Here is a 23,676-nt window from a genome sequence, read left to right as displayed (position 1 = left end):
GATCCTGCAGTGATACCTGAGCATTTTCTCAACCAATTGGAAGTAAATGTGCCCACACTGTTTTTAAGAGTCATAAAAATAACATAAAAAGTCACTAAACAACGCTTGCATCTTAGGGCATGTATTTTGCAAGTCCTTTGAGTACAAAAAGCTAGTATTTAGGACACCTTTTTATTCGGAACAGTTGCACACTCCCTGCACCTTGCTGGCTGTGCGACATGCATCTTATCTTTTGTAAGAACAAGTTATGCTCTCACACCAGTAGTGCAGCATGGGGGCAGCGTGCCCTGACAAAGGTGTGTGTTGCTGGAAAGGGGTGAGTCAGAGCAGTGATATATTGAACTTAAACACTGCTCAGATGGTCTGCGAGGAACACCTGTTAAGCTAAAGCGCATAAAGTATCACTCATAACACTACCTGCTTTTTTTTTTTTTTAGGTTTTCCAAATATTTCCATTGACTTTCTGTATCTGTGTTTTCCCACAGGGCCTGGGGGCAGAGAGTAAGAACCTGTACCCTTTCCTTCTTCCTGTCATCCAGCTGAGCACCGATGTTTCCCAGCCGCCACATGTGTATTTACTGGAGGATGGGCTGGAGCTTTGGTAGGGACCCACATGCATAAACACTACGCATTTATGAGATATAGAAAATCTCCCCGAGGCAGACGTTTATGAAGCACTGATTGATGTCACTTCCTCCCTCGCACTTGAGACCACACTCATATACACACCTACACATCCATACTATGACTATAGCTGTCTTTTATCGCTCTGTCTTTTCCGTTTCTCTCCGTCGGCCAATTCACTCATGAGTCCTTTCTTTGTCATATTAGTCATCAGCCTCACTTACTGACTCACGCTGAGTGCATATATGGGAACCAAATGCAAACACTTTGCAGATAAGTAGTGGAAAATGGGCTCACTGTGACATCTTGTTTTTATTTGCTTTTTCACAGACAACCGCTAGGTGGGCGATGACGCTATTGATAATTTATGTGGCCTCACAATCTTTTCTTTATATTGTTTTGGGCACATGCCATTTTACAGCTATCTCAAGAATGTGCTGCATAATGGCACACTCACTTTTGCAAATGCTATACACTCTCAAAAGGTTTGGTTCAATAGAAGAGAATTTGCATGGTTACCTTTTGTTCCTCTCCCATCATCTCTGCTTTTTAACTCTCTCCTTAATCTATTTTTTTCTGTCTGTGGAGAGCTGCAGTGTTCAGCATGCTGTGTGTGCTTGTAGCACAAAGCCAGTCTTATGTCTCTGTCCTGTCTTTTGTCCTGCCTGATAAACCCCTGTGCCCCAAATATTTGTTTACAAAGTCAATGCCATTTTCTCCTGCTTTTATCTTTTATCAGCTGGTTTTCCTCTTTCAGTATCTGTCTTCCACATCTGTCTGTCTTGTTTTTTCCCTATTAGTTTGTGGAGCATGCCTCAAATCAGTCATTCGTGTCTCACCTTCTTGAGTAGTTGCAGGTGAAATCCACCAATTTTTATTTGGGGTTTTGATCATTCTGTGTTTCCTATAATAAAGAGAGAGGGGTGGTGAATTCATGTAATCAGAGCTCTACTGTGCGAATATTTGCCCCTAAAAATAGACATGTGGAATGGAATTATCGTTATACTAGTGGTTAGTTATATAGTATACTATTATATGAAATTAATGAATATGGTAGCATTATATAATTGATATATTAATGTTATACTAACAGTATACTGTTATCTAAACATACTTTTGTTACAATATGTTATTATTGTTGCAATATCTCTCTAATAAAGAGGGGAATCTGTGTGTGTGTGTTTGGATTATGTCAGTAACTGGTTCAAAAACTACATGTTCCACAATATGATCATAGTAGTTTTCTGTGATGAGTGATCAGTGTTTTAAAAGCTTTCAAAAAGTTTTCAAAGTGTTAGATTTTCAAAAAATGTATCTCTTTTTGTGGGCCTAATTTTTTTCATTTAGGAGCACATTGGGAAAAAAGTTAACTTTCTGATTAAACCACCAACCATCAGATTTATGTAACAGGTTCTTTTTATTATCAGATTTTCCTAACTTTGCTTTCCCATGCCGCCTTTCCATTTTTCTTCCTTTTACACCTTCTTCACCATGTATTATTCTTTCTCCACCTTTATGATGCCCATGTTCTCTTCTTTTTCTGTCTGTAATTTGTCCCGCTGTATTTCTCTTCCCATTTTCTTTTGCCATCTCTAATCTATGTCTTCTATGCTCCTATCACACAACTTCGCCCATCTTCTGTTTTCTTCTCTCTTTTGCACTTTCTCTCTCTTCTTCTTTATTTTTTCTCTCCCTTCTGCCTGCTCCCCTTCTTCCCTCCCTCTCATCATGCAGGTTGGTGACTTTGGAGAACAGCCCAGCCATCACCCCGGAGCTGCTCAGAATTTTCCAGAACATGTCCTCTTTGCTGGGTGAGCTCACATGGGATTTCTTTGTTTGCTGGTCTTGTTGTGTATGTGTGTTTGCTTTTGTGTTTGTACTTGTGTGTGTGATGTGTGTGCAAATGAGAAAGGAGGGTATCACAATAACATCAAGAATGATGCATTTTGCATCGATTGAGGTCAGATTATGTCTCCCTATGTAATAGGGATATTTATTTTGAGATTGTGTGTGGTTCAAAAAAGAGACGCAGAAAACATTTCACGTCTAAACAGACTGTGAGATAGACAAGAAAGCTGCACAATCTGAAAGAACAAACGAGCATTTTAAGATCTAATAATTCTAACCACAGAGACACTGAAAGAATGAGGTAAGAAAGTTGATGCAATCCCTGGACACAGAGTTAATATACATAGTTTTATCTCTTCAGGCTATTGTAGCTTGTAAGGATCACAGTTGTAGCTTTGCAGTAGCCTCAAGGCATCAGGGCCACTACTCTGGGTCTGTAGGCAGCTGTGAGTGGTAGCAGATTGAATGGAACTGGCTGGATGATTTATCGCAGGCCTGGAGCATTGCGGTGGTATGTACAGGGGTGTGTGTGTCTGTGTGTGCGCAGGGGGTGGTGATGATGAGGTATTGCAGTATAACAGTATTGATTTGGTGCTTCTGCACATAAAGCGAGTCAGGCTGTTATTAACACTATTGTATCCTGACTGGCTTACTGGAGCATTTGATCATGTGGACAAGGAATCCATGTGACACAGATGAGCAGGACTCAAGTAGACAGTCACAGATGGATGCAATGGAGGCGGAAGGATTTAAAGAGGCTCAAGAAAAGGGGGAGGTTGAAACATAACAACGAGGAGGTGGATGAAAATAAATGACTGAGGAAGTGATGATGTGAAAATTTATGACAAACGTTATCCCTGGTGTGTTCTGAGGAGCTTGGACATGGATGGATAGAAAGATAAGAGAGGCCTCTTTGACTTGTATCTAGTGCCGAACAGAAAGGTAAACCCAGGCAATGTGGCTTTCAATGATGGACTGACGGAGAGAACAGGGAATGTAAAATTGGAAAGAGGGTGCAAGATTGAAGAACAGAGAAAATGGAAGGTTGGATGGAGGGAAATGAAAGATGGCATGAGTGGATAAAGTGAAGTAAGGTTAGAGGTTGGCAGATGAGTTGTTACCAAACTTGTTATGGTATGTGTAAATAATTATTAACACTTTAAGGGTACTGTACATAAGATCTTACGTTTACCTGCAGACATTCACTCATTTATCTTAGGTCTCACTGATATGCAATCAAACAGATAATTAGGAAACAGTCATATATTAGTCATTAGTTATTAAGATAATTAGTCATTTTAAGTCATTATGCAAGTGAAACGGCCAAAAATGTGAATATTCTAGCTTCTCAAATGGGAGAATTGAACATTTTTTCTTATATTATTGTAAATGATATCATAATTTGGATATATTGGAGGTTTTTACTGTTTGACTGACAACAGAATATATTTGAGTTCACCATAGGCTCTAGAATTTTTTTATTCCGTCACTCATTAAATTTTCATAGTTTTCTGATGTTTTAGGAGACCAAATGATTAATCGAGAAAAAAACCCAGCAGATAATAAATAAACACAAGCTGCAGCCATACCAAAAATACAGAGTCATTCCTGTGGGCTCTGTTGTTTTCACAACAGATTAGATTTGTCATAATGCAACAGGTTGTAAAGTGAAAAATGAGTTTGTAACTCCATTCTGCTAAGTAGCAGACAATATACATTTATATAAAAGCAACTGGAAAAATGGTAAAAAGAAATAAACTATAATCAATGGAGCAGTGCTGAGGATGAATTTCAGCTTAAAAGTCCGATATCTTGGGGGAGTGCTCTGCAGTCTGATGGTGTGGCAGCAGAAATTTCTCTTCCCAGAAGGCAGCAGGGTGAACAGGCTGTGGGTGGGGTGGGTACTGTCCTTTAGTATCCTTTGGGTATATCCCATGCTAGTTGGAGATGTTTTCAGTCAGGATGGTTTCTAGTGCTCCTTTGTAAAACTTGACAAAAAATTGGCACGGGAATTTCCCTTCTTAAGCTTCCTCAAGAAATACAGTCATTTTTGAGCTTTCTTCACCTGCATGGAGATGTCAAGGTGTGTGAGGGCTGAGTGGAGTGCAGTGGAAATTAACACCCGCTAAATGCGGGTGGATTTTCCGTTTGGCGGCCAAATTGTTGGAAGGCTTCCCGCCACATTTGGTGGGTAAATATATTTGGCATATAATTTCTATTTGACAGTAATTAGCAGCAGACCGGCGTTCTTGTTGGTTGTGTGTCGCACTTAAGTTGTTCCCCGATGTACCAAGGGATCTAAAATTGTGTAACACATGGATTAGGGGCGTTCATTGGTTGTTGTTTATGTTAATTTCATGTTACCTGTGTTTTAGGGGCGTGGATTTGTAAGGGGTGGGTATTATGGTACAGGTGACAGGAGTCGGAAGGGGACAGTGTAGCCGCTTTCATATGCAGATCAGCGCAGAAAAGAATATCTGCATTTATGTCTCATTCACTTCTTTGTACTGAACAAAAGTTTGCAGCTTTATCCCGTGTGAAAAGGCCTTTATCCCGCAACCATATGTGTTTTCACAAAGCGGTCCGGCTTTACAGGAACCAGCGGCGTGCCACGGCATGTCGGCTGTGGCTTTTCACAAACAGATCATTTCGCCTTTCTTGCTCGTGTCTGTCACCAACTTACCCTGCTCAGAGGCGGATAAAATCTGCTCCATACCTTTCATAAACTGCAGCGAGCCGGGAGATTGGCGCAATACCCCCGTGAAAAAATGCAGCGTGAAAGCTGCTAGTGTTAGGTGCTAATTACAAAATTTGTTGTACTAGGAGTGTTTTTAGCTTTTAGCTGGGTAGTTGGCAGTCCAGTCTAGGATCTGACACACTGTCAGATCTACTAGTGGTCCTGCTGTCCTCCCAGAGATCAAGGAGAACGATCCATAGGCTGTCTAAAAAATGTTGATCCCACAAAAGCTGTGATGCTGTGGCACCAGGACTCTGTAAGAACCAGGAGGTCAGAAAAAGGCGTAGAAAGTGATAAAGCATGATTAAGAGTGAGCAGTGATAAGATTTAAGTTGAATGATTAATCAGCATCTTGTAAGTTTTAGGTACATTTAATAGCAATAATATAATTTTGCTTCAAATTTCACTCTGGCCTCTTTTTTTTAAGTTTGTATTTGACATAATACCTTATTATCTCCATTAAAAAGACGGACACAAATGTATATGTAACACAAAAGGCAATGTATTATTAAATTTAAATGTTTAGATTTTTTCATCTACCAGCCACCTTGGCAGGCGAGCCAGAAAGTTAATTTCCACCCCTGGCGGAGATGGCATCATCTTTGGATCTTTTGGTTCTGAAAGCAAACTGGTGAGTGTCCAGGCTGGCTGGGATGTTGTTTTTGTAATTGGTTGTACTTTGTAATATGTCTAAAGATGTAGGACTGTCTTTTCTCTCAGTGATCCAGCAACAGCTTAATATTTAACCACTATCAGTCTATGAAAATAAATCAAACCTGACAACAGAGACAAAATATTGCTGTCCTTGTAAAGACATCTTGTGCCCACGTCCATCTTGGTCTACATAACATCTTTGGAAATAAGCCCATTTTTTGACCCGATTTTGCTTACTATTATCATCAGTTTCTATGTTTACTATAGAGACATGCCACATTTCTCAGTTCAATATTTTGTTTAGTGTAGATGAGTGCTGCTTTCTTTGGCTTTAACTGATACATTAGAAAGCAAAGAAAAGGAAAAATAAAACCTTTCACATATCTCCAGGATCAAGCTAACAGCAAGTAAAAAACCCCACAAAATGATAGCCAAATGTGTTTGAGGTATCTTTTCCCCTTTTCTAAGCATTTTGCTTCTTTGTGCATGTCTGATTTGTACGGTTATGAGAATAATGTCAACTCCATTTAAGCAGTTTTCACTGCAGTGGCTTGAACATCTTGCACATGCTCTGATGCTGCAATTACATCACGCTTACTTACTAGTGTAATACTGTTCACTGCCAATGTCATGTGAACCATACAAACTTGTCATCTTCTCGTATTATATGCGCTCCTGTGTCGAAAATACATTTAAGTTCCTTAATGTGTTTTAATCTGTGTGGTGGTATTCCGCACATCATTAACTGGTTGACTGATAACAAGTATCAGAATTAAAAAAACAACAGTCCCACCACAGACTCAATTTAGTAGCTGTTCTTCCAAACACATCACATGCTCTTGAACAACAGATGGAATTTGCCCAGTTGTCGTGGAATTGTAGATGATAAAAGTTAAATTTTTTCCTTTCTACTTCTTTTACTGGGACTTCTCCTCCTCATTCACGTGAAGTGGAGTTTCAAAGTTTGTTCTTGGCCTTCCAAACAGCAGTTAAGAATATAAATTTAACACTGGATCTATTTAGCAGCTTTCTGTCGTATCAAGAATGAACATGGTTTTGATTGTCTTCTGAACTGCTGGTACCAAGGTCCAGAATGAACTTTGAACCTGAGTAAATCAGAGTTCAGACCACCTTTTATATCTATGCCTCTGTGCTGTATCTGTGTTCTCTACATTTGCACTATCCCACCTTTAGTAACTCCTGTAACAAGTAGACTTCAAACCCTTGTTCTCCTCTCCAGAGAATCTCTGTAGGAGTGTGGTATCATGATTTTTTTTTCACTTTGTTAATTGCATCTTATTATCATCCCTTATTTAACAGAATCCCTTTTCCCCTTTGTAGCATTGCTGCAGCTTGTCAGACCTTAATAGTCTTTACACCGGTCGTTCTCTCACTGTGTCTCTGTCTCTTGGTATTGTGGAAAACACATTTTTCTTAAGGTTACATTAGCACATTGATGACCTAAAATGTAAATCGATTGTCATTGCGAGAGAAAATCCAAAGCTACAGTGATGAAAGATGTCGCAGGTCAGGACAAATTAGCACACAGCATTTGTCCTTTTGATACTGTGAACATGAAAATGAGTGGAGGTGCATTTTGCATGAATATATTTATTTACATATATTGATGAAGAATTTTTTTATAGGAAATGAACTTGGCTTTTGTTTTATTTGTGTTTTTCGGCAAACTGGTCTGGTATAATCTTTGGCTTGCTTTCAAAATGACATCCGGTGGTTCATTTATTTAGCCCATGGAGAGAAGTGCAGGGATGTGGGCCATTGAGAAAGTTTGGCTCGGTATGGTGTTTCAACTTGCCAGGTGTGCGGCCTGGCCTGCCTGATAAAGAGCCTCGCTCCATCACTGCTAAACTGGAGCAGCAAATTCCCTAATTAGAATGTCAAGAGCCTTGCCTTGGCTAAATTGTTAGACTACCACTTCGCTCTGTATCACTGCCACCACGCTCTGAACTAGAACTCATTTCAGCTGTGTGCGGTGCACTGCAGCAATGATGGAAAGTAGGGACTTTTTTCCCTCCTTGTTGCCATTACACCGATTAGTGTGAGCAAGTGATAAAGCTAAAGTATCCATTCATTTCCATGCCATTTTATAGGCCTTTGTTAATTTTCTCAATGTTAAGAAACTCAACACGTCATGCTGTTTCACAGGAATAAAGGCATAATGGCTGCTGAACTGCTGGAGGACTTCAGTTTGAAACAGATGTGGGAAATATTCAAGGAGAATCACTTTGCAATTATGCAGGGGGGGGGGGGGGAAGCTGGACCAGTAAATATTTTGGATTTTTTAAATTAATATTTACTAACGGAACAATTTTCAGAACAGTTGGTGATTCATTTTTTCGTGCTAATAGACTGCCCCTCTACATTTGAAGGTAAATTAATGAGAATACACTTTTGCAACACGACCTTGCTGAAATGGCTTAAATTAATGAGAATACACTTTTGCAACACGACCTTGCTGAAATGGCTTAAAGTTAGTAAAAAACAAAATTGGGTAGTGAAAAAACATTGCTTGATGAACATCCCATCCGGTGCAGCTAAAGACACCCCCTCAAAGATAAATGGTTCTGTACTGGGAGAACTTTCAGCCTCATCTTTTGCCTGTGAAAGCTCTGTGAAGGAATCACTTCCTCACAATGTAGTCTCTCATTTAACTGTCTAGCTAATGTGCTCCATGGATCAGTCTGGACATCCCCATCAGAGGACAGCTTTTTCAGGACAGGCTTCTGAACTAGAAGAAATGACTGATAACAGCTATCACATATTTGACCATATTTAATGCAGAGATGGAAGGAATATTTGATGTAATATTTAATTTGATTTCATAATGATCCATGATCATTTTCTATTTTTCTTTGTAGTCGAAATCTTTCTCATCAATTTCACTTAAAACTCTCTCTGACACTGTGATACACGCAAAAACACAAACACAGACACACACACACACACACACACACACACACGCTGCTAAGAATTACATTTATTATTGGGCTCAAACCTAACTACCAGTGCCACTGAAAGTCATGCCCACAAAACTTAATACTGACTGTCCATTACAAAGAAGCGTAAGCATGCATTACGTGATCCAGCAGCAAAATAGTAAATTAAAGTTTACGCTCTACCTTTGTTTGATGTTTAGTACTGAACTGTCAAGTGCAATGCACATGAATAAAATGTAGATGTATAATATTTATAATGTAATTAATATAACTATATTTCATAGAGTTGCATAAGCGCTTATATGAGCACAATGAAAGAAGAGAAGTTAAATGAGAGTCGAATGTGAGCCCTGTCTATAGAAAAAACAAGTGGCTGGAGCCCGGCCATAACGGGCCCCAACACGCTCAGTCGGACTGGCAGACATTACAATCTTGAGCTGCTATTGTGTGAACTAAAATGAGATTCCAGATTTTAACTGGGCACAGTGCTTGGAGGCGTCTGCTTACTAATCATTGTTGTCATCTCATACATGGGGGTGTCCCTATAAAGTTGTTTTTTGCCTTGCTGAGCTTTTCAAGTATGATTACTCAACCATGACTTTTCAAAGACTTAGTCACTGGAGCACCAAAGGGAGTTAGCTTCTCATCTCTCCTGTTGGCCAGGTTGTTTTTCAAGTTTTTGCAGTGAGTCCTTTGTGTACACTAAAACCTGGAAAAGTAAGCTGTCTGTAGAGCTGCAGGGATGCTGTTTTTTGACACCAGCCTCTTTTTTTCAATTCTTTGCAATGGGAGCGCTGCGTTTTTGCAACATGGTAAAAATGGCAGCAGTGTGACGAGGTGCTGAGCGTCTTTTCCGTGTTGGGCGCTTTTTTCCGGTCGCCGAGAGTTGAAAAATGTTCAACTTTGGAAAAAACGCTGCACTTGTCACTGTCACGTTTTACCCAGCCGTCCAATCACAGTGCAGGAGGGACGGGACAAACACCACACCGAGCACATCCCATCTTGAACGAAACGATGTGTCTACTCGCAGAGGTGTTTCCTCGCCTGCAAAATCTCATGAACCAGCTTACGGACAGTCTATGCTCTCATGTTTCAGCCTTGTTTTCATGCAGAGCAAGGGCCAGAACCATAGGTGTCATTTACACTGGGGACGCAGGGGACATGTCCCTAGCACATTTTGAAATGGCTGATTTTGTCCCCATCACTTTTTAAAAGCATTTGTTAAAAACGTTCTGAAAAACAGCTTGCACCAAGAAATGTTAGCTAATAACTGAAAATGCTTTGAGAAAAGGTTTATTTGCACAATAAGAAAACATGCAATGCAATATAGTTTTCCCTCATATAAAAACAGACCTTTGCACCTTAAATTGGAGCAGAAAATGTCAAATGCTCAAAATCTTCTGGGGGAGGACCCCCAGACCACCCGCACATATATTTCCAGTGTTTCTTGTAGTATTTTTTTTGAGCAGCAGGGGCAGGACAAACAGTGTCTTCATTTTACAGCTTCTGACATTTATCTGTAGACATTAATATAAAAAATAGGCAACATGAGAAACCTCCTCCCTTCTGAGGTGCATTTTATATGCACATCAAAATCCAAAAAGAAACGTCTCCTCATTAGCTTAAGAGGACTAGTTTGCATCACTAATTAGCTTTACTAACCTCTGCTCCTCCAGTCACAACCTTTCTTTTCCAAAACCACTTTTTCACACCATCTGTCACGTATGTTCTGCATAGAACGAGGAGAGTAAGCGAGCCGAGCATTGAGTGTTGCCGTGCTCGCACAGTGTGCGAGTGAAAACATTTTTAGCGCATAGTTTAATGATTGTGGGAAATTTTGGTAGTGGCGGTCGTGATTCAGCAGCGGCACACCAGGAAACACTGATTTCTGTATCACATATTTAATCTAAAAAGTGCTCAAAATCTTTGAGTGACACCCTTAGCCAGAGCAAGTAAGCCTACCCTACTTTGTGGTGACATTTTCTACACAGTAAAATTAACTACTTGCAGCACATCACCTCCATGGATATTATTTATCATAGCAACCACCGCTGCGCACCCTAGCGCTCCCAGCTAAGCGTTTTCAGCTGGTAAAATTTTCAATGTAAAATAATTATGAGAATAGTCAGCTTTCCATTTCCCTTTATGCCTTTTATGGCTGTTAAACCTCCTACCTAGGGCTTTTCCTAACTGTTTGTAGCTGGCTGGCTTGAACGTTCCCGACAAACATTGTCTGTCCTTGTAGCACACCATCATAGATTTTGGCTCCACTTTTTTGGTATCCATTAACTTTCCTCACTTGGCAAACATTGTCAAACACCATCACATAATGTAAAGCAAAATTTGAGTTGGGAAATGTCCCCAACAACAATTAGAGGCACTTCTGTGGCTGTTATCACAGTCAGATGTGAGGCTCATTTTCCTGTTAATGTTGATAACCGAAGCGGATTGTGCAGCATATGCCCAGGGCTATGACGTACTGACTAAAGCTTAATCAGTGCTTTAGCAGCTGTTTTTGTGACTATTTGATTATAGCGAATGATGATTGGGGGGGTGTGTGTGTGTGTGTGTGTGTGTGGAGGAGGGCGGCTGTGTCCTCACTGACTGTGTCTTTGTGGAAATGTAATTGCTTTTATAGTATTGATTTGGCAAAACAGCCTATTCTGTTTTAGGCTAATATTCATAAGGGGTTTCTGATATTTAGTCGATGACCATATACAGTGGGGCCAAAAAGTATTTAGTCAGCCACTGATTGCGCAAGTTCTCCTACTTAGAAAGATGAGAGAGGTCTGTAATTTTCATCATAGGTACACTTCAACTATGAGAGACAAAATGAGAAAAAAAATCCCGGAAATCACATTGTAGGATTTTTAAAGAATTTATTTGTAAAGTATTTGGTCAATAACAAAAGTTCAAATCAATACTTTGCCAACAAAGGTTATGTTACATTGACAGAGGTCAGACGTTTCCTGTAAGTCTTCACCAGGTTTGCACACACAGTAGCTGGTATTTTGGCCCATTCCTCCATGCAGATCTCCTCTAGAGCAGTGATGTTTTGGGCCTGTCGCTGGGCAACACGGACTTTCAACTCCCTCCCCAAATTTCTATGATGTTGATGTCTGGAGACTGGCTAGGCCACTCACCACACACCAAATGCTTTTTACGAAGCCACTCCTTCATTGCCCGAGCGGTGTGTTTGGGATCATTGTCATGCTGGAAGACCCAGCCATGTTCCATCTTCAAGGCTCTCACTGAGAGCCTTAACACGGATCAGTTTTCCTGTCCCCTTTGCAGAAAAACAGCCCCAAAGCATGATGTTCCCTCCCCGATGCTTCACAGTAGGTATGGTGTTCTTGGGATGCAACTCTGCATTCTTCTTCCTCCAAACACGACGAGTTTTTACCAAAAAGTTTTATTTTGGTTTCATCTGACCACATGATATTCTCCCAATCCTCTTCTGGATCATCCATATGCTCTCTGGCAAAAATAATTTACAAATAAATTCTTTAAAAGTCCTACAATGTGATTTCCGGGATTTTTTTTTTCTCATTTTGTCTCTCATAGTTGAAGTGTACCTATGATGAAAATTACAGACCTCTCTCATCTTTCTAAGTAGGAGAACTTGCGCAATCAGTGGCTGACTAAATACTGTTTGGCCCCACTGTACATGCATAGGAGAACAAAATAATAGAATACTGTTCAGTATAATTCAATCATATCCAAATCCAACTTAAGCCTCAAAAATGACCACACTTCAGTATCATTAAAGATAGAGTGAAATTGAGTTCATAACAAAAGTAGTATTATGGCAGAGTGGTTGTAATGCACTTGTTTTTTGTTTTGCTTTAGTTTTTACTTTTTTGTACACTGGCTACATATTTCAGGAGAAAAAACACATTTCCTAATTTTAAGTGGTGGGGGATGAGCAGGGAATTTAAAGAGGTGGTATTATGCTCATTTTCAGGTTCAAAATCTTATTTAGGGGTTGTACCAGAACAGGTTTACATGGTTTAATTTTCAAAAAACACCATATTTTTCTCATACTGCATATTGCTGCAGCTCCTCTTTTCACCCTACGTGTTGTACGCTCCGGTCTTGAGCTACAGAGTGATGCATCTTACTTGTACAAAATCTTTGTTGGGAGTTGCACATGCACAGTTCCCAGGTAAGGACTACTAGCCAATCAGAAGCAGAGAAGGGGGGGTTGTAAGAAACAAGGTAGTGTGATCCACATCAAAGCCGCTTCAGACTGAGACCGTAACCTAGCAGATGGTATAAGTTACTCACAAGTCCACAACATCATTGTTCCACATCTTACCATAAACCACTACAACAATCACCATATTTCAACTCAATTTTTCATAAAAACTGGCCAAACAATTTGAACGTTTGCTCAGTAGCTTTCACACCGGGTGTAACATTAGCATTTTATAGTTATAACTTTAGCTGTGTTAGCCAACGTTTACAACAACTCCGCACTTGAACAGTCTGTGAAGTTACATTTCCGTGTTTATTTTAAATATAATTCACAACCAATAAAGCATACTTACAGGTTGTGATTGTGCATTTCCTGGCCCAGAGTGTTTCAGGACTAAACGTTGAACTGTTGCCGGTGTTCTGACGATCTATGCTGCCTTGCCGAAAACTGCTACCATAGCGCAAATCGATAGACTCGACTCTACTCGGCCCTGCTCCGTTTTCCATTGCAGATAGTACCCAGAGATAGTACGTAGCTTGTCGTCATAGAGACGCCACACACAACTGCTGCGACGTAATGTTCAATGCGACACACACAACAGCTCTTAAAATATATCTATGGTTAAAACGATTCAACATTCCTCAGAATGCAAAGACAGATAAGCGGTATGAAAATCTTCCAGCTCTGTGAGCGGGCGGCTGGCCGGCCTCACATGCTCCTCCTGCGGGTTGGCACAGGCTACCTCCGCAGCCACTTGCGGAGCTCCTCAACTCCGAAAATATTCAAGCACATTTTTGTTCCGCCATCACTTCTCGTAAAACTGTAAATATTCAAAATCTACACAGCGGATTTCTCACCTCAAAACTTCTCAGAAGTGGATTTAGTGATGAAATTCCATTCGAAAACTGTAAAATATAAAACTTTCTGTTTCAGGCCTCTGTCTGGTGCAGGCAATGATGACGCAGTGAATAGTGACGATTCTCTCTGACCAATCAGCAGTCTGTCCTGTTTTCACGTTACATTTTAGTATCCCTCAGCTCACTTGGAACCTCGACGAGGTGAGGTGATACGAAAAAAGGTACCTGGAAGCAGGTACAGGTGCAACATTTCTACAATAGAAAACCAAACAAAGGCGAGTGGAGCCAAAGGGCCTCCGCTCAGACTAACCTGGTTTGAGGGCGTGCCTGACCCCGCTAGCCGCTTGGCAAGCTTTATGATGCATTTTCATTGTGACTTCACAAGTAAAGGAAGTGAAGGGCTGGACTCCAAACGAGCTGTTTTCAAGCGGTTCAGAGCAGAGCTTTCTGTGGGAGATGGGAACTCCCTTTGGGCTGGACTTTGGGCTTTTTCACTTTGCAAACCTGTTACATGCACAAAAAAGATAAATAACTCAATAAAGGTGAGGGAAAAAGCCAAAAAGCATAATATCACCTCTTTAAAAATCAAGTTGAACATGACTACTCTAGGATCACAGTATTTTATGAATTTTATTATCACAGTTTATTTACAATAATTTCACTGTTAAAATTGTTAAACCAGTAACAATATAGAGTCCAGTGGAGGTTCTTGAACAATAATGGTATTCATCAGGCTGTTAGTTGCTATAGGAAAGAAGCAGAAAATCAGAATTTGAATTGAGTCGCAGTAAATCCACCTTCCTGTTGTCCTTTTTGTATTAGTGTCACACTGAAAAAAACTGTGGGGATGCTGTGTGGAAATGGAAGTGAATTTACTTCGAAGACGCAGATGCAGTGTTTGTCAGGGTGTTTGTATTCATACATTTGACACTTGGGGTGCATCGGGTTCATTTGCAATAGTGAGGGGGGTGATGAAAGTCTTATCAAGTCCAGGCCTCAGTGCTCAGAGCTGCCTGACCTACCTCAAGCCCAGAATGAGAATTCAATTCATGTTTCCTCTTTATATGACTACTTGTACCTCTTGTATTGATATTCATACAAAACTCTCCTTTAGAGGATATTGCTACAGTATGTGCACAGCTTATCAGCAAGGCAAGTGATGCCGGTGGTTGTAGTGGTAGCGCTGCAGAGGGCCAGAGATTGGAAAGCTGTCAAAAGCATGTATTCACCCCCCCCACTTCTTGCTTTTGGAAATAAAAGCAAGAAGAGCATGTATAATTTAGTTGCATATCCAGTAGTAAGTAGTTTTGAGTGTAACCATATTGTCTCACTGAGATTTGATCAAATGAGTGACGATAATTCCACAGGCAGAGAGCGCGGAAATCAATGTGCTCTTACTTCCATGTTTGCATTAGAGTCGCACTGTATTTCTGGACGTTATATTTACATAATCAGAAATTATTCAAGGCCGTAAGTCTTTTTTAATTGTCTGTCTGGGGGTTAACCTATGAAGCATTGTCAGTTGAGAATTAAAGACCGCTCTACATATCCACTACATAGATTGATCGTCCTTTTAAAAATGCATAGAAAACGAGCAAAAACTACTTCACTGGACTAAAAGTCATATTTCCCTGTTAAATAAAGTAGATATGCCATTATATCTTACCATATTCAGGATGAAAGCTGTAAGCCATATAACTGAAATAATAACCAGGCTTAAAGTGTATCTAACCAATGAGGCCTGCAATATCATTTGTAGAAGGGAAACAAAGTAAGAAAAGGGGGAAGAAAATACAAGTTAAAATGATAAATAATTAACATTCACAAGTGAGGAATCAGGTGAAATTAGTCAAAAGACTTCAGAAACTAGGGCAGCAATAGCCTGTAGCACACATGTGATGAAATAAACCAAGCGAAATGAAAATAAATCAAATGAAATAAACCAAACCAACAATTGTTTTATTTTTAATTTCACATATTCTTACTATAACTGTCATCCCCACCCAACTCTTTAGGATATTTTAAAATGATTATTTTACTCTCTTAGGAAAGATCAATAGTGGTAGAACCCTATTTTTCCCTCAAAGTTACTGATGCTGCTTTTTCTTCATGTAACAGCACCAGTCACTTCTAGTCTGAGGTTTTCTCTCGGGGATCACTCTTCAAGGTCACTCTTCATTCCAGATTGATCTTTTTTGTCACATTTGTCAGCACAGGCTCATATAGTTTCCCTGCTATTTATAACTGGAGTAGCCTCCTGTCTGTGCTTGTGGGTATTAGCTTGTTGCTCACTCATAAGCGTTCCCTTCCATGTTAACGTTATTCTGGGTTTGTTGAGTCCTGCTTTTGGTATCTTGTCTCAAAGTAATGAAATGAGATGCTGATAAGCTGTCGCCGAAGGGTTGCTGTGAGAGCTGTTCAGGTATTTGCCACCAGTGATTTAAAAGCCGCCACCTCATGTGGCCAAGAACAGATACCCAAAAGAGCTTAATGACCTTAGGCCAGTAGCCCTAACATCAATGGTGATGAAGACCTTTGAGCGATTTATCAAGCAAATCCTGTCTGATCCTGTCAGGTTCAGGGCATGCTTGACCCAATACAATTTGCATATCAGGTTAATAAAGGAGTAGACAATGCTACTTTACTTAATCTTCTGTATAAGCATCTTCAGGAGAAAAAAACCCACGCAAGGCTTTTATTTTTAGATTGCTGAGGCTACCATTTCAACTTATTGAGTACTTTTAGACGAACAAAAGAGGTTGGATATAACTGCTGTCCTTATCTTTGTTTGCCTCATGTATGTTTGTTTTAACCGTATTGCAAATCAAATTTCCCCTGGTGTGACAATAAAGATTGAACTTGAACTTTCATGTAGACTCATGCAGGTTTTCATCACAATATGAATGAACTTTCTCAGTTTCTCAGACTGTAGCTGGCTTCTGCTTTGAGCTCCCATGCTTTGTGGGACGAAGATGTGAGACTTTATTTTCCTCCGTTTTGCTTCAAGATGAACACAAATATTTTTATTTGTGAAATAACAATAAAAACACATTATGGAGAGCTGTGATCACAGTGTGTTGTTGATTATAGTTGTGTGTAATATGTAAGTTGTGGTAATCTACTGGCTGGTTTACAAGCTTTCCCCTAGGATCCTGGAGGAGTAATATAATAATTCATTTGTCCAAAAGAGAAATCCCAAACTTGTTCATTAATTAGGGCTGAACAATTAATTGCATTTGCGATATTATCACGATGTAATAAAACGAGATTTTCTAATCGCAAAGGCTGCGATTACACTCTAGTCACATGACAACCAAGAGGAAAGGAGTAAGCTGATGCTTCGTCTCCACGTTACACTGTACCTTGCCTTCTGTTGTAAAATGGCTTTAAGCTTGACAGAAGCTGACACTACATAAACTTTAGTGTCACACAGGGAATGAAAGTAGCACCCAAATCATCGGCCATCTTTGACAGGAAAAATGCACAACAGAAAGACACGTGTAGTAAGGTAAGCGTATTGTGGCGATCAGCACCTGTGTCACACACACAGCCCAGTCAGCTCAGGAAATATCTGTGATACAGCGTTTCAAACCAAACTCACAAGTCCGAAAGAGTCCCAGTCTGTCCCGACTGCCCGGTTACAGCCAGTGCGCTGTGCACCTGCATCGCAGGCTGCGGGGGCAGGGAACTCCACTGTTGTCGGAGAATTACTAAGCTTGTCTATTAAACATGAGGCCACACTTGGTTTTATTCTCGTTGGCCAACTTTTGAATTGAACCGGAGTATTTTTTGTTTGCTTACTGGGATACAGAAACATGGTCTCCTAGGAGATTTGAACTGAGATAAGGACGCATTAATTGGTGGTTGAACTGTGGGTTTTGTATTGAGCGTTTACTGTATAACTGTATACTGTGGTGAGTTAGTTTTTCTTGTGGTCTGTAGGTAGCCGACCTGATGATATATCATATTATTTAATGCCATGACTTGACTCAAATTATCTTTCTCATATTATTATAATTTGATATATCTTCTCCACCATTGCTCATAATAATAATTGTACCTAATTCATCATAACACAGGCCTGACCCACAAGAAAGAACGGTGTACGTTCTATCTATCTAATATTGTGTTGGTCATACTAAACACTGATTTACTGCTTGTCCATTTTGAATAATACAGAAGGTAAAGAGCTTAAAAATTAATCGCATATTAAATCACAATTAGATTATTTTACAAAATCGTTAAGCCCTACCATTAATAATTCAGTATTTTATTAAATCAACCTGTAGGAGAGACATTGGATTAATTATAGGGGCATATCTTAAAATGTGTCTAATTTCCACGTCATTGCTGTGTTATATTAATAATAATAATGGACACTATTTGTCGGATGCCTGATCAGAAAAATGATGGACCCCCGATTCAAAAAGATTACAATGACACAGATGAATTTATACACTTTATGTCAACCCTTTCCCTATAGTGGAGAATCAGTATTTTTTGACTTGGCTGACTTAAAACAAGGGGGATAAAAAATATTTAGAACATCAAATTTAAGTGACAACTACTAACAGAAACACTTTCCTTGTGTTGATTATCCTAATATATCGTGCTTGTGTGGGGACAAAAACTAAACATGGTGCTGTCCTTCTGCCGTCTTGACAAAACACTCCGGGATGATGAAGTGTTCATGCACAGCAGTTTAAACACCACCATGTGGTTGGGTCTCTGTCTAAAATATTCCCAAATTTTATGTGTTCGTAGACGAGTTTTTTCAGCTACAGCTTGTTCCCCGGGGAAATCCCTACTGGGTGCAGCGCTACATTGCAGTGCGCAGGGGCATATTATGAAATTCTGCGTATTTTCTAAATCGATGATGTTGATGAATCGCTCTAATTTGCATTGTGGGCAGGTATTTTGAGTTCAGTGGGATTTACTTTCAGTTTAAATTAATATAATATTTGATGGTGAAAGTGTTATTTTGCTGTCAACAAAACTGAAACCACTCACCTGCCTCATTTTCCTTGTGGTGCCCTGAGGGTAAAAAATAAATAGGACACAATCAAAGGTTTTCATTCCCTTTTAAGTGAATTTGAATATATAGTCTAAATTCTCTTGAGCACAGGAAATAAAAAAAATTCAGCCTGTGAATACTCCAGTGGCAATGTTGACTTGAGATGCAGTATTGAGGTCGCACCCTTCAAAAATTTCCCCCCAAAAGTAATATTTTTTGTATCGCTTACTCAACAATGTCTTGGAGAGACATTTGGAGTACATTACACTAAAGTTGATGGGAATTCTATTTCCAAAACAGCATCAACATGTCAGTTTAAACCCCTCAAAGTAATCATACAACACCAAATTCTCAAAGTATCAACTTACATGTGCACAGTAGGTCGCTCATGGCAAATGTTTTACTAGGGTTGTACCAAATAAACAGCTCCCTTTCAGTTTGAACTAAAACCCCAGATTTCCTGCTCTAAGTGGATAGTTGTTTGCTTCATTTTACAGTAAACAAAGTCTACTTAAAACAAGGGCAATTTGGTAGATTGAATTGAAATCTTTATTTCGAACATGCAAGAGAAAGTATAAAAAATAAAACAATGTAGGAGAAATAGGAGAAAAAATGATTGAGATGAGCAGCAAAAGTACCCTTCTTTCGAAGTAAAACTTATGTACTCCTACCCCTTTAATTCTTACATTCCTTCAATTAACACTTTTTATATTATTATGTTTTATATACATTTATTACACACACACACACACACACACACACACACACACACACACACACACACACACACACACACACAATATTAGTGGCCACTGACAAGTACTTATTTATCTAACCTCGATTATGTACTTATTCAAACAGCAAAAAATACAACAAAAAACCCCAAACAAACAAAGGAGTACTCTTACTTTTACTACAGTGCTTCTCGATACATCTTGAAAATAATTTCTCTGTACATTTTTTAGAAAAGGAATATCTTTGGGAATTGCTTTCGGTTCTCATTTAGTTTATTCCACAATTTAACTCCGCAAATTGATAAACGTAATCTTTTCCTTGTTGTTCTAAATCTCTTAGTCGAAAAATTTTCCCTTCCCCTTAAATCGTACCCTCCCTCCCTCTCAGAGAACTTCTTATGTATATTCCCAGGCAATAGGCTATTTCTTGCTTTGAACATGAATACTGCAATTTGATATTCAATTAGATAGTCATATTTTAGCAATTGTCTTATTTTCTTGAATTCTGAAGTGATTGATTCCAAGAGTTGCTGTAAGCTATCCCCTGAACCAAATATGTTCAGTTCAAAATAGCACTGTAGCAGCAGGACAGAGGGTCAGTGACCTTCTACGGGGAGAGCAGTGATTGGTGGTTATGTTGGGACTGAACCCTTCTATAGAATTTGACCTCTAACCCCTTCTTTTGTTACCTCAAAATAGTACTGTAACCTTTTATGGGTTTGACCTTTTACTTTGCAGACTCAAACCCCTCTATGGTACCTAACAGATACCTAAACATATCATATATAAGCTATGTTTGATGTACAGAGAGACAGAGTGGCCATCGGGCAGTAGAGAGACAGGCCTGTAATTTGTGAAGTGGTGTTTATTTCCAGTTTTGTATAGAGGAATGACTTTTGCTATTTTAATTTTTGTTGGAAATTGACCGGTTAGAAATGATAAATTTTTGTATAATTTTTATATCTATTCCATCGTGATCAGTGATGGTTTGTTTTTGCATTCTTTAACAATATCTATTATTTCTTTTTCATCTACTGCTGCCAGAAATATTGAACTGGGATTTCTTTCTGTTAGATTATTATATCTACTTTCTAATGTTTGTGGAACTGAGATTTGTTCAGCTAAGTTTGGTCCCACGTTGGCAAAAAATTTATTGAATTCATTAACCACATCTTCCATATTTTTATCATTATCAATGAAGTAATGGGGATAAGTAGCCTGTCTAGTATTATTTTTAATATTATTTAAAATGTTCCACAAACCTTTAATATTGTTTTTATTAGTATCTAATAGGTTTTTGTAGTATTCTTTCTTACAATTTCTCATTATATTTGTTAACTTATTCTTATATTTCTTATTTATTTTCGGTCTCTATAATTGTGTTTTATGAATTTTATGTATTTTTCTTGTTACAGGCGTTTTGTAATGCCTGTATTTTAATTGGGCAATTTTTATCATATAATAATTTAAATATTATAGGAATTCTCCATATGCTTTGTCAACATCTCTTTCATTATCAATAAACTCCCAGTCTTGTACTAGCAGATCAACTTTTAGTGCCTCCATTTTTTCTTCTGTCCTGACCCTTTTGGAAATTGGTTGAGGATATAGTTGCTGTCATAAACTGTAAAAATTGGTAGGTGGTCACTGATATCGTTTATTAGTAATCCACTCACTGTATTGTTATGTATGATATTTGTAAATATATTGTCTGTTAGTGTTGCACAATGAGAAGTAATTCAGCTGGGTCTGGTAATTTTGGGATAGAGGCCTAGACTAAACACGGTGTTGATAAAATCATTTTAAAGTCATTTTATGGTTAATATTGAAGTCCCCACAGATGAACATGACTTGATTGAACTGTTAAACTGTTCATCAGTGTAATCGTGGCAGTTATTGTTGATGTTAGCAAATAAGTTGTTCCCAGGATCAATGTGATCAATGATTCCTCTGGTAATATTAAGTGAGAGAAAAAAAATATGCACACGCAATACAGGTGCTGATTATGCAGCCTCTAGGTTTTAAGAAAAAAAGGGTTGCACTCACTAAATCACTGAGTTCATTGCGTTTGTCTACAAACACAGCGGAGAGATCATTTATTCACCTCCGCTGCAGTACTGCAGACCTGTCATGAGTTCCTTGTCCGATGACTCTACGTGTCCTTGTTCACCTGCTGTTAAGCAATCTGTTGCCTTTGCTTCATTCTTTAGAAAAATGAACGATGCTCTACATTCCAGCACCAGTGCTTCAGTATAATGCAGAAAATGACAGCAGAACAATTACTTTACTGCACATTTAATGTCACTTTTTTCACCATCAATCTTTGTTGTTCCTGCTTGCTCCTGTTTTTGTGCACATCTTTGTAGCCGATTTGGTTTTTAAAGCAATCACTGTCTTCTCCTGATATGCGCTCACATCCCTGCACACTGCATGTGTTTAGCGTAATGTTGCTCCATACTATGTTTGTGGGGTTTAATATTCATGTTGGCTGATTTGCTGACTAAATAGGCAATTGGAATATATAATGTACCTGTACAGATAGCAGATGGCAGCATACATTACCTTCATTACCTTACCGTGGCTGGCAGATGGCTGGGGAGAACATATTGCATACATCAACATTAATGTCACCTGTATGAACCAGCAGGGTCAGACTGGACCCTCCTCTATTACTACTCACCAGTGACTTCTAATCTTTTCCCAGACAAAACTTGATGAAGACATGGCATTTGTGTAAGATGTTTCATGAGGTTCAGGTGCTTTAGGAGGAAACTCAGATTCAGAAAGTTTGTTCTAAACTTTCTCTTTGGAAAAGAGACACATGGTATGGTTGAAAATAAAACATAGCTGTATCCCCCTAAGCTTTTGCAAATTTAAGCTAGTGTATGTGTGTATACATACATACATACATATGTGTATATATGTATGTATGTGTATGTATATATATGTATGTGTATATGTATGTATGTATGTATATATGTATATATTTATGTGTATGTGTGTATATACATATATATACAGTGAGGAAAATAAGTATTTGAACACCCTGCTATTTTGCAAGTTCTCCCACTTAGAAATCATGGAGGGGTCTGAAATTGTCATCGTAGGTGCATGTCCACTGTGAGAGACATAATCTAAAAAATCCAGAAATCACAATGTATGATTTTTTTTAACCATTTATTTGTATGATACAGCTGCAAATAAGTATTTGAACACATGAGAAAATCAATGTTAATATTTGGTACAGTAGCCTTTGTTTGCAATTACAGAGGTCAAACGTTTCCTGTAGTTTTTCACCAGGTTTGCACACACTGCAGGAGGGATTTTGGCCCACTCCTTCACACAGACCTTCTCTAGATCAGTCAGGTTTCTGGGCTGTCGCTGAGAAACACGGAGTTTGAGCTCCCTCCAAAGATTCTCTATTGGGTTTAGGTCTGGAGTCTGGCTAGGCCACGCCAGAACCTTGATATGCTTCTTACAGAGCCACTCCTTGGTTATCCTGGCTGTGTGCTTCGGGTCATTGTCATGTTGGAAGACCCGGCCTCGACCCATCTTCAGTGCTCTAACTGAGGGAAGGAGGTTGTTCCCCAAAATCTCGCAATACATGGCCCCGGTCATCCTCTCCTTAATAGAGTGCAGTCGCCCTGTCCCATGTGCAGAAAAACACCCCCAAAGCATGATGCTACCACCCCCATGCTTCACAGTAGGGATGGTGTTCTTGGGATGGTACTCATCATTCTTCTTCCTCCAAACACGGTTAGTGGAATTATGACCAAAAAGTTCCATTTTGGTCTCATCTGACCACATGACTTTCTCCCATGACTCCTCTGGATCATCCAAATGGTCATTGGCAAACTTAAGACGGGCCTTGACATGTGCTGGTTTAAGCAGGGGAACCTTCCGTGCCATGCGTGATTTCAAACCATGACGTCTTAGTGTATTACCAACAGTAACCTTGGAAACGGTGGTCCCAGCTCTTTTCAGGTCATTGACCAGCTCCTCCCGTGTAGTTCTGGGCTGATTTCTCACCTTTCTTAGGATCATTGAGACCCC

At 39.2% G+C, this 23,676-nt stretch overlaps 1 protein-coding gene across 3 annotated transcripts in view; it reads left to right on the top strand.

Annotated features, from left to right (window-relative positions):
- The window catches only part of ipo11 (importin 11), a 164,334-nt gene that overhangs the window by 79,669 nt on the left and 60,989 nt on the right, over positions 1-23,676 (top strand). For all 3 annotated transcript variants that reach the window (XM_046034993.1, XM_046034992.1, XM_046034995.1), the window contains exons 21-22: positions 486-601; positions 2,359-2,435. In XM_046034993.1, coding sequence (XP_045890949.1) covers positions 486-601; positions 2,359-2,435 — 193 coding nt within the window. The remainder of the gene's footprint in view (positions 1-485; positions 602-2,358; positions 2,436-23,676) is intronic.

The sequence above is a fragment of the Micropterus dolomieu genome, linkage group LG21, assembly GCF_021292245.1.
Source record: "Micropterus dolomieu isolate WLL.071019.BEF.003 ecotype Adirondacks linkage group LG21, ASM2129224v1, whole genome shotgun sequence".
NCBI classification, from domain to species: domain Eukaryota; kingdom Metazoa; phylum Chordata; class Actinopteri; order Centrarchiformes; family Centrarchidae; genus Micropterus; species Micropterus dolomieu.
Note: the sequence above shows the minus strand (reverse complement) of the source record. Positions and strands in the feature narration are given on the sequence as shown.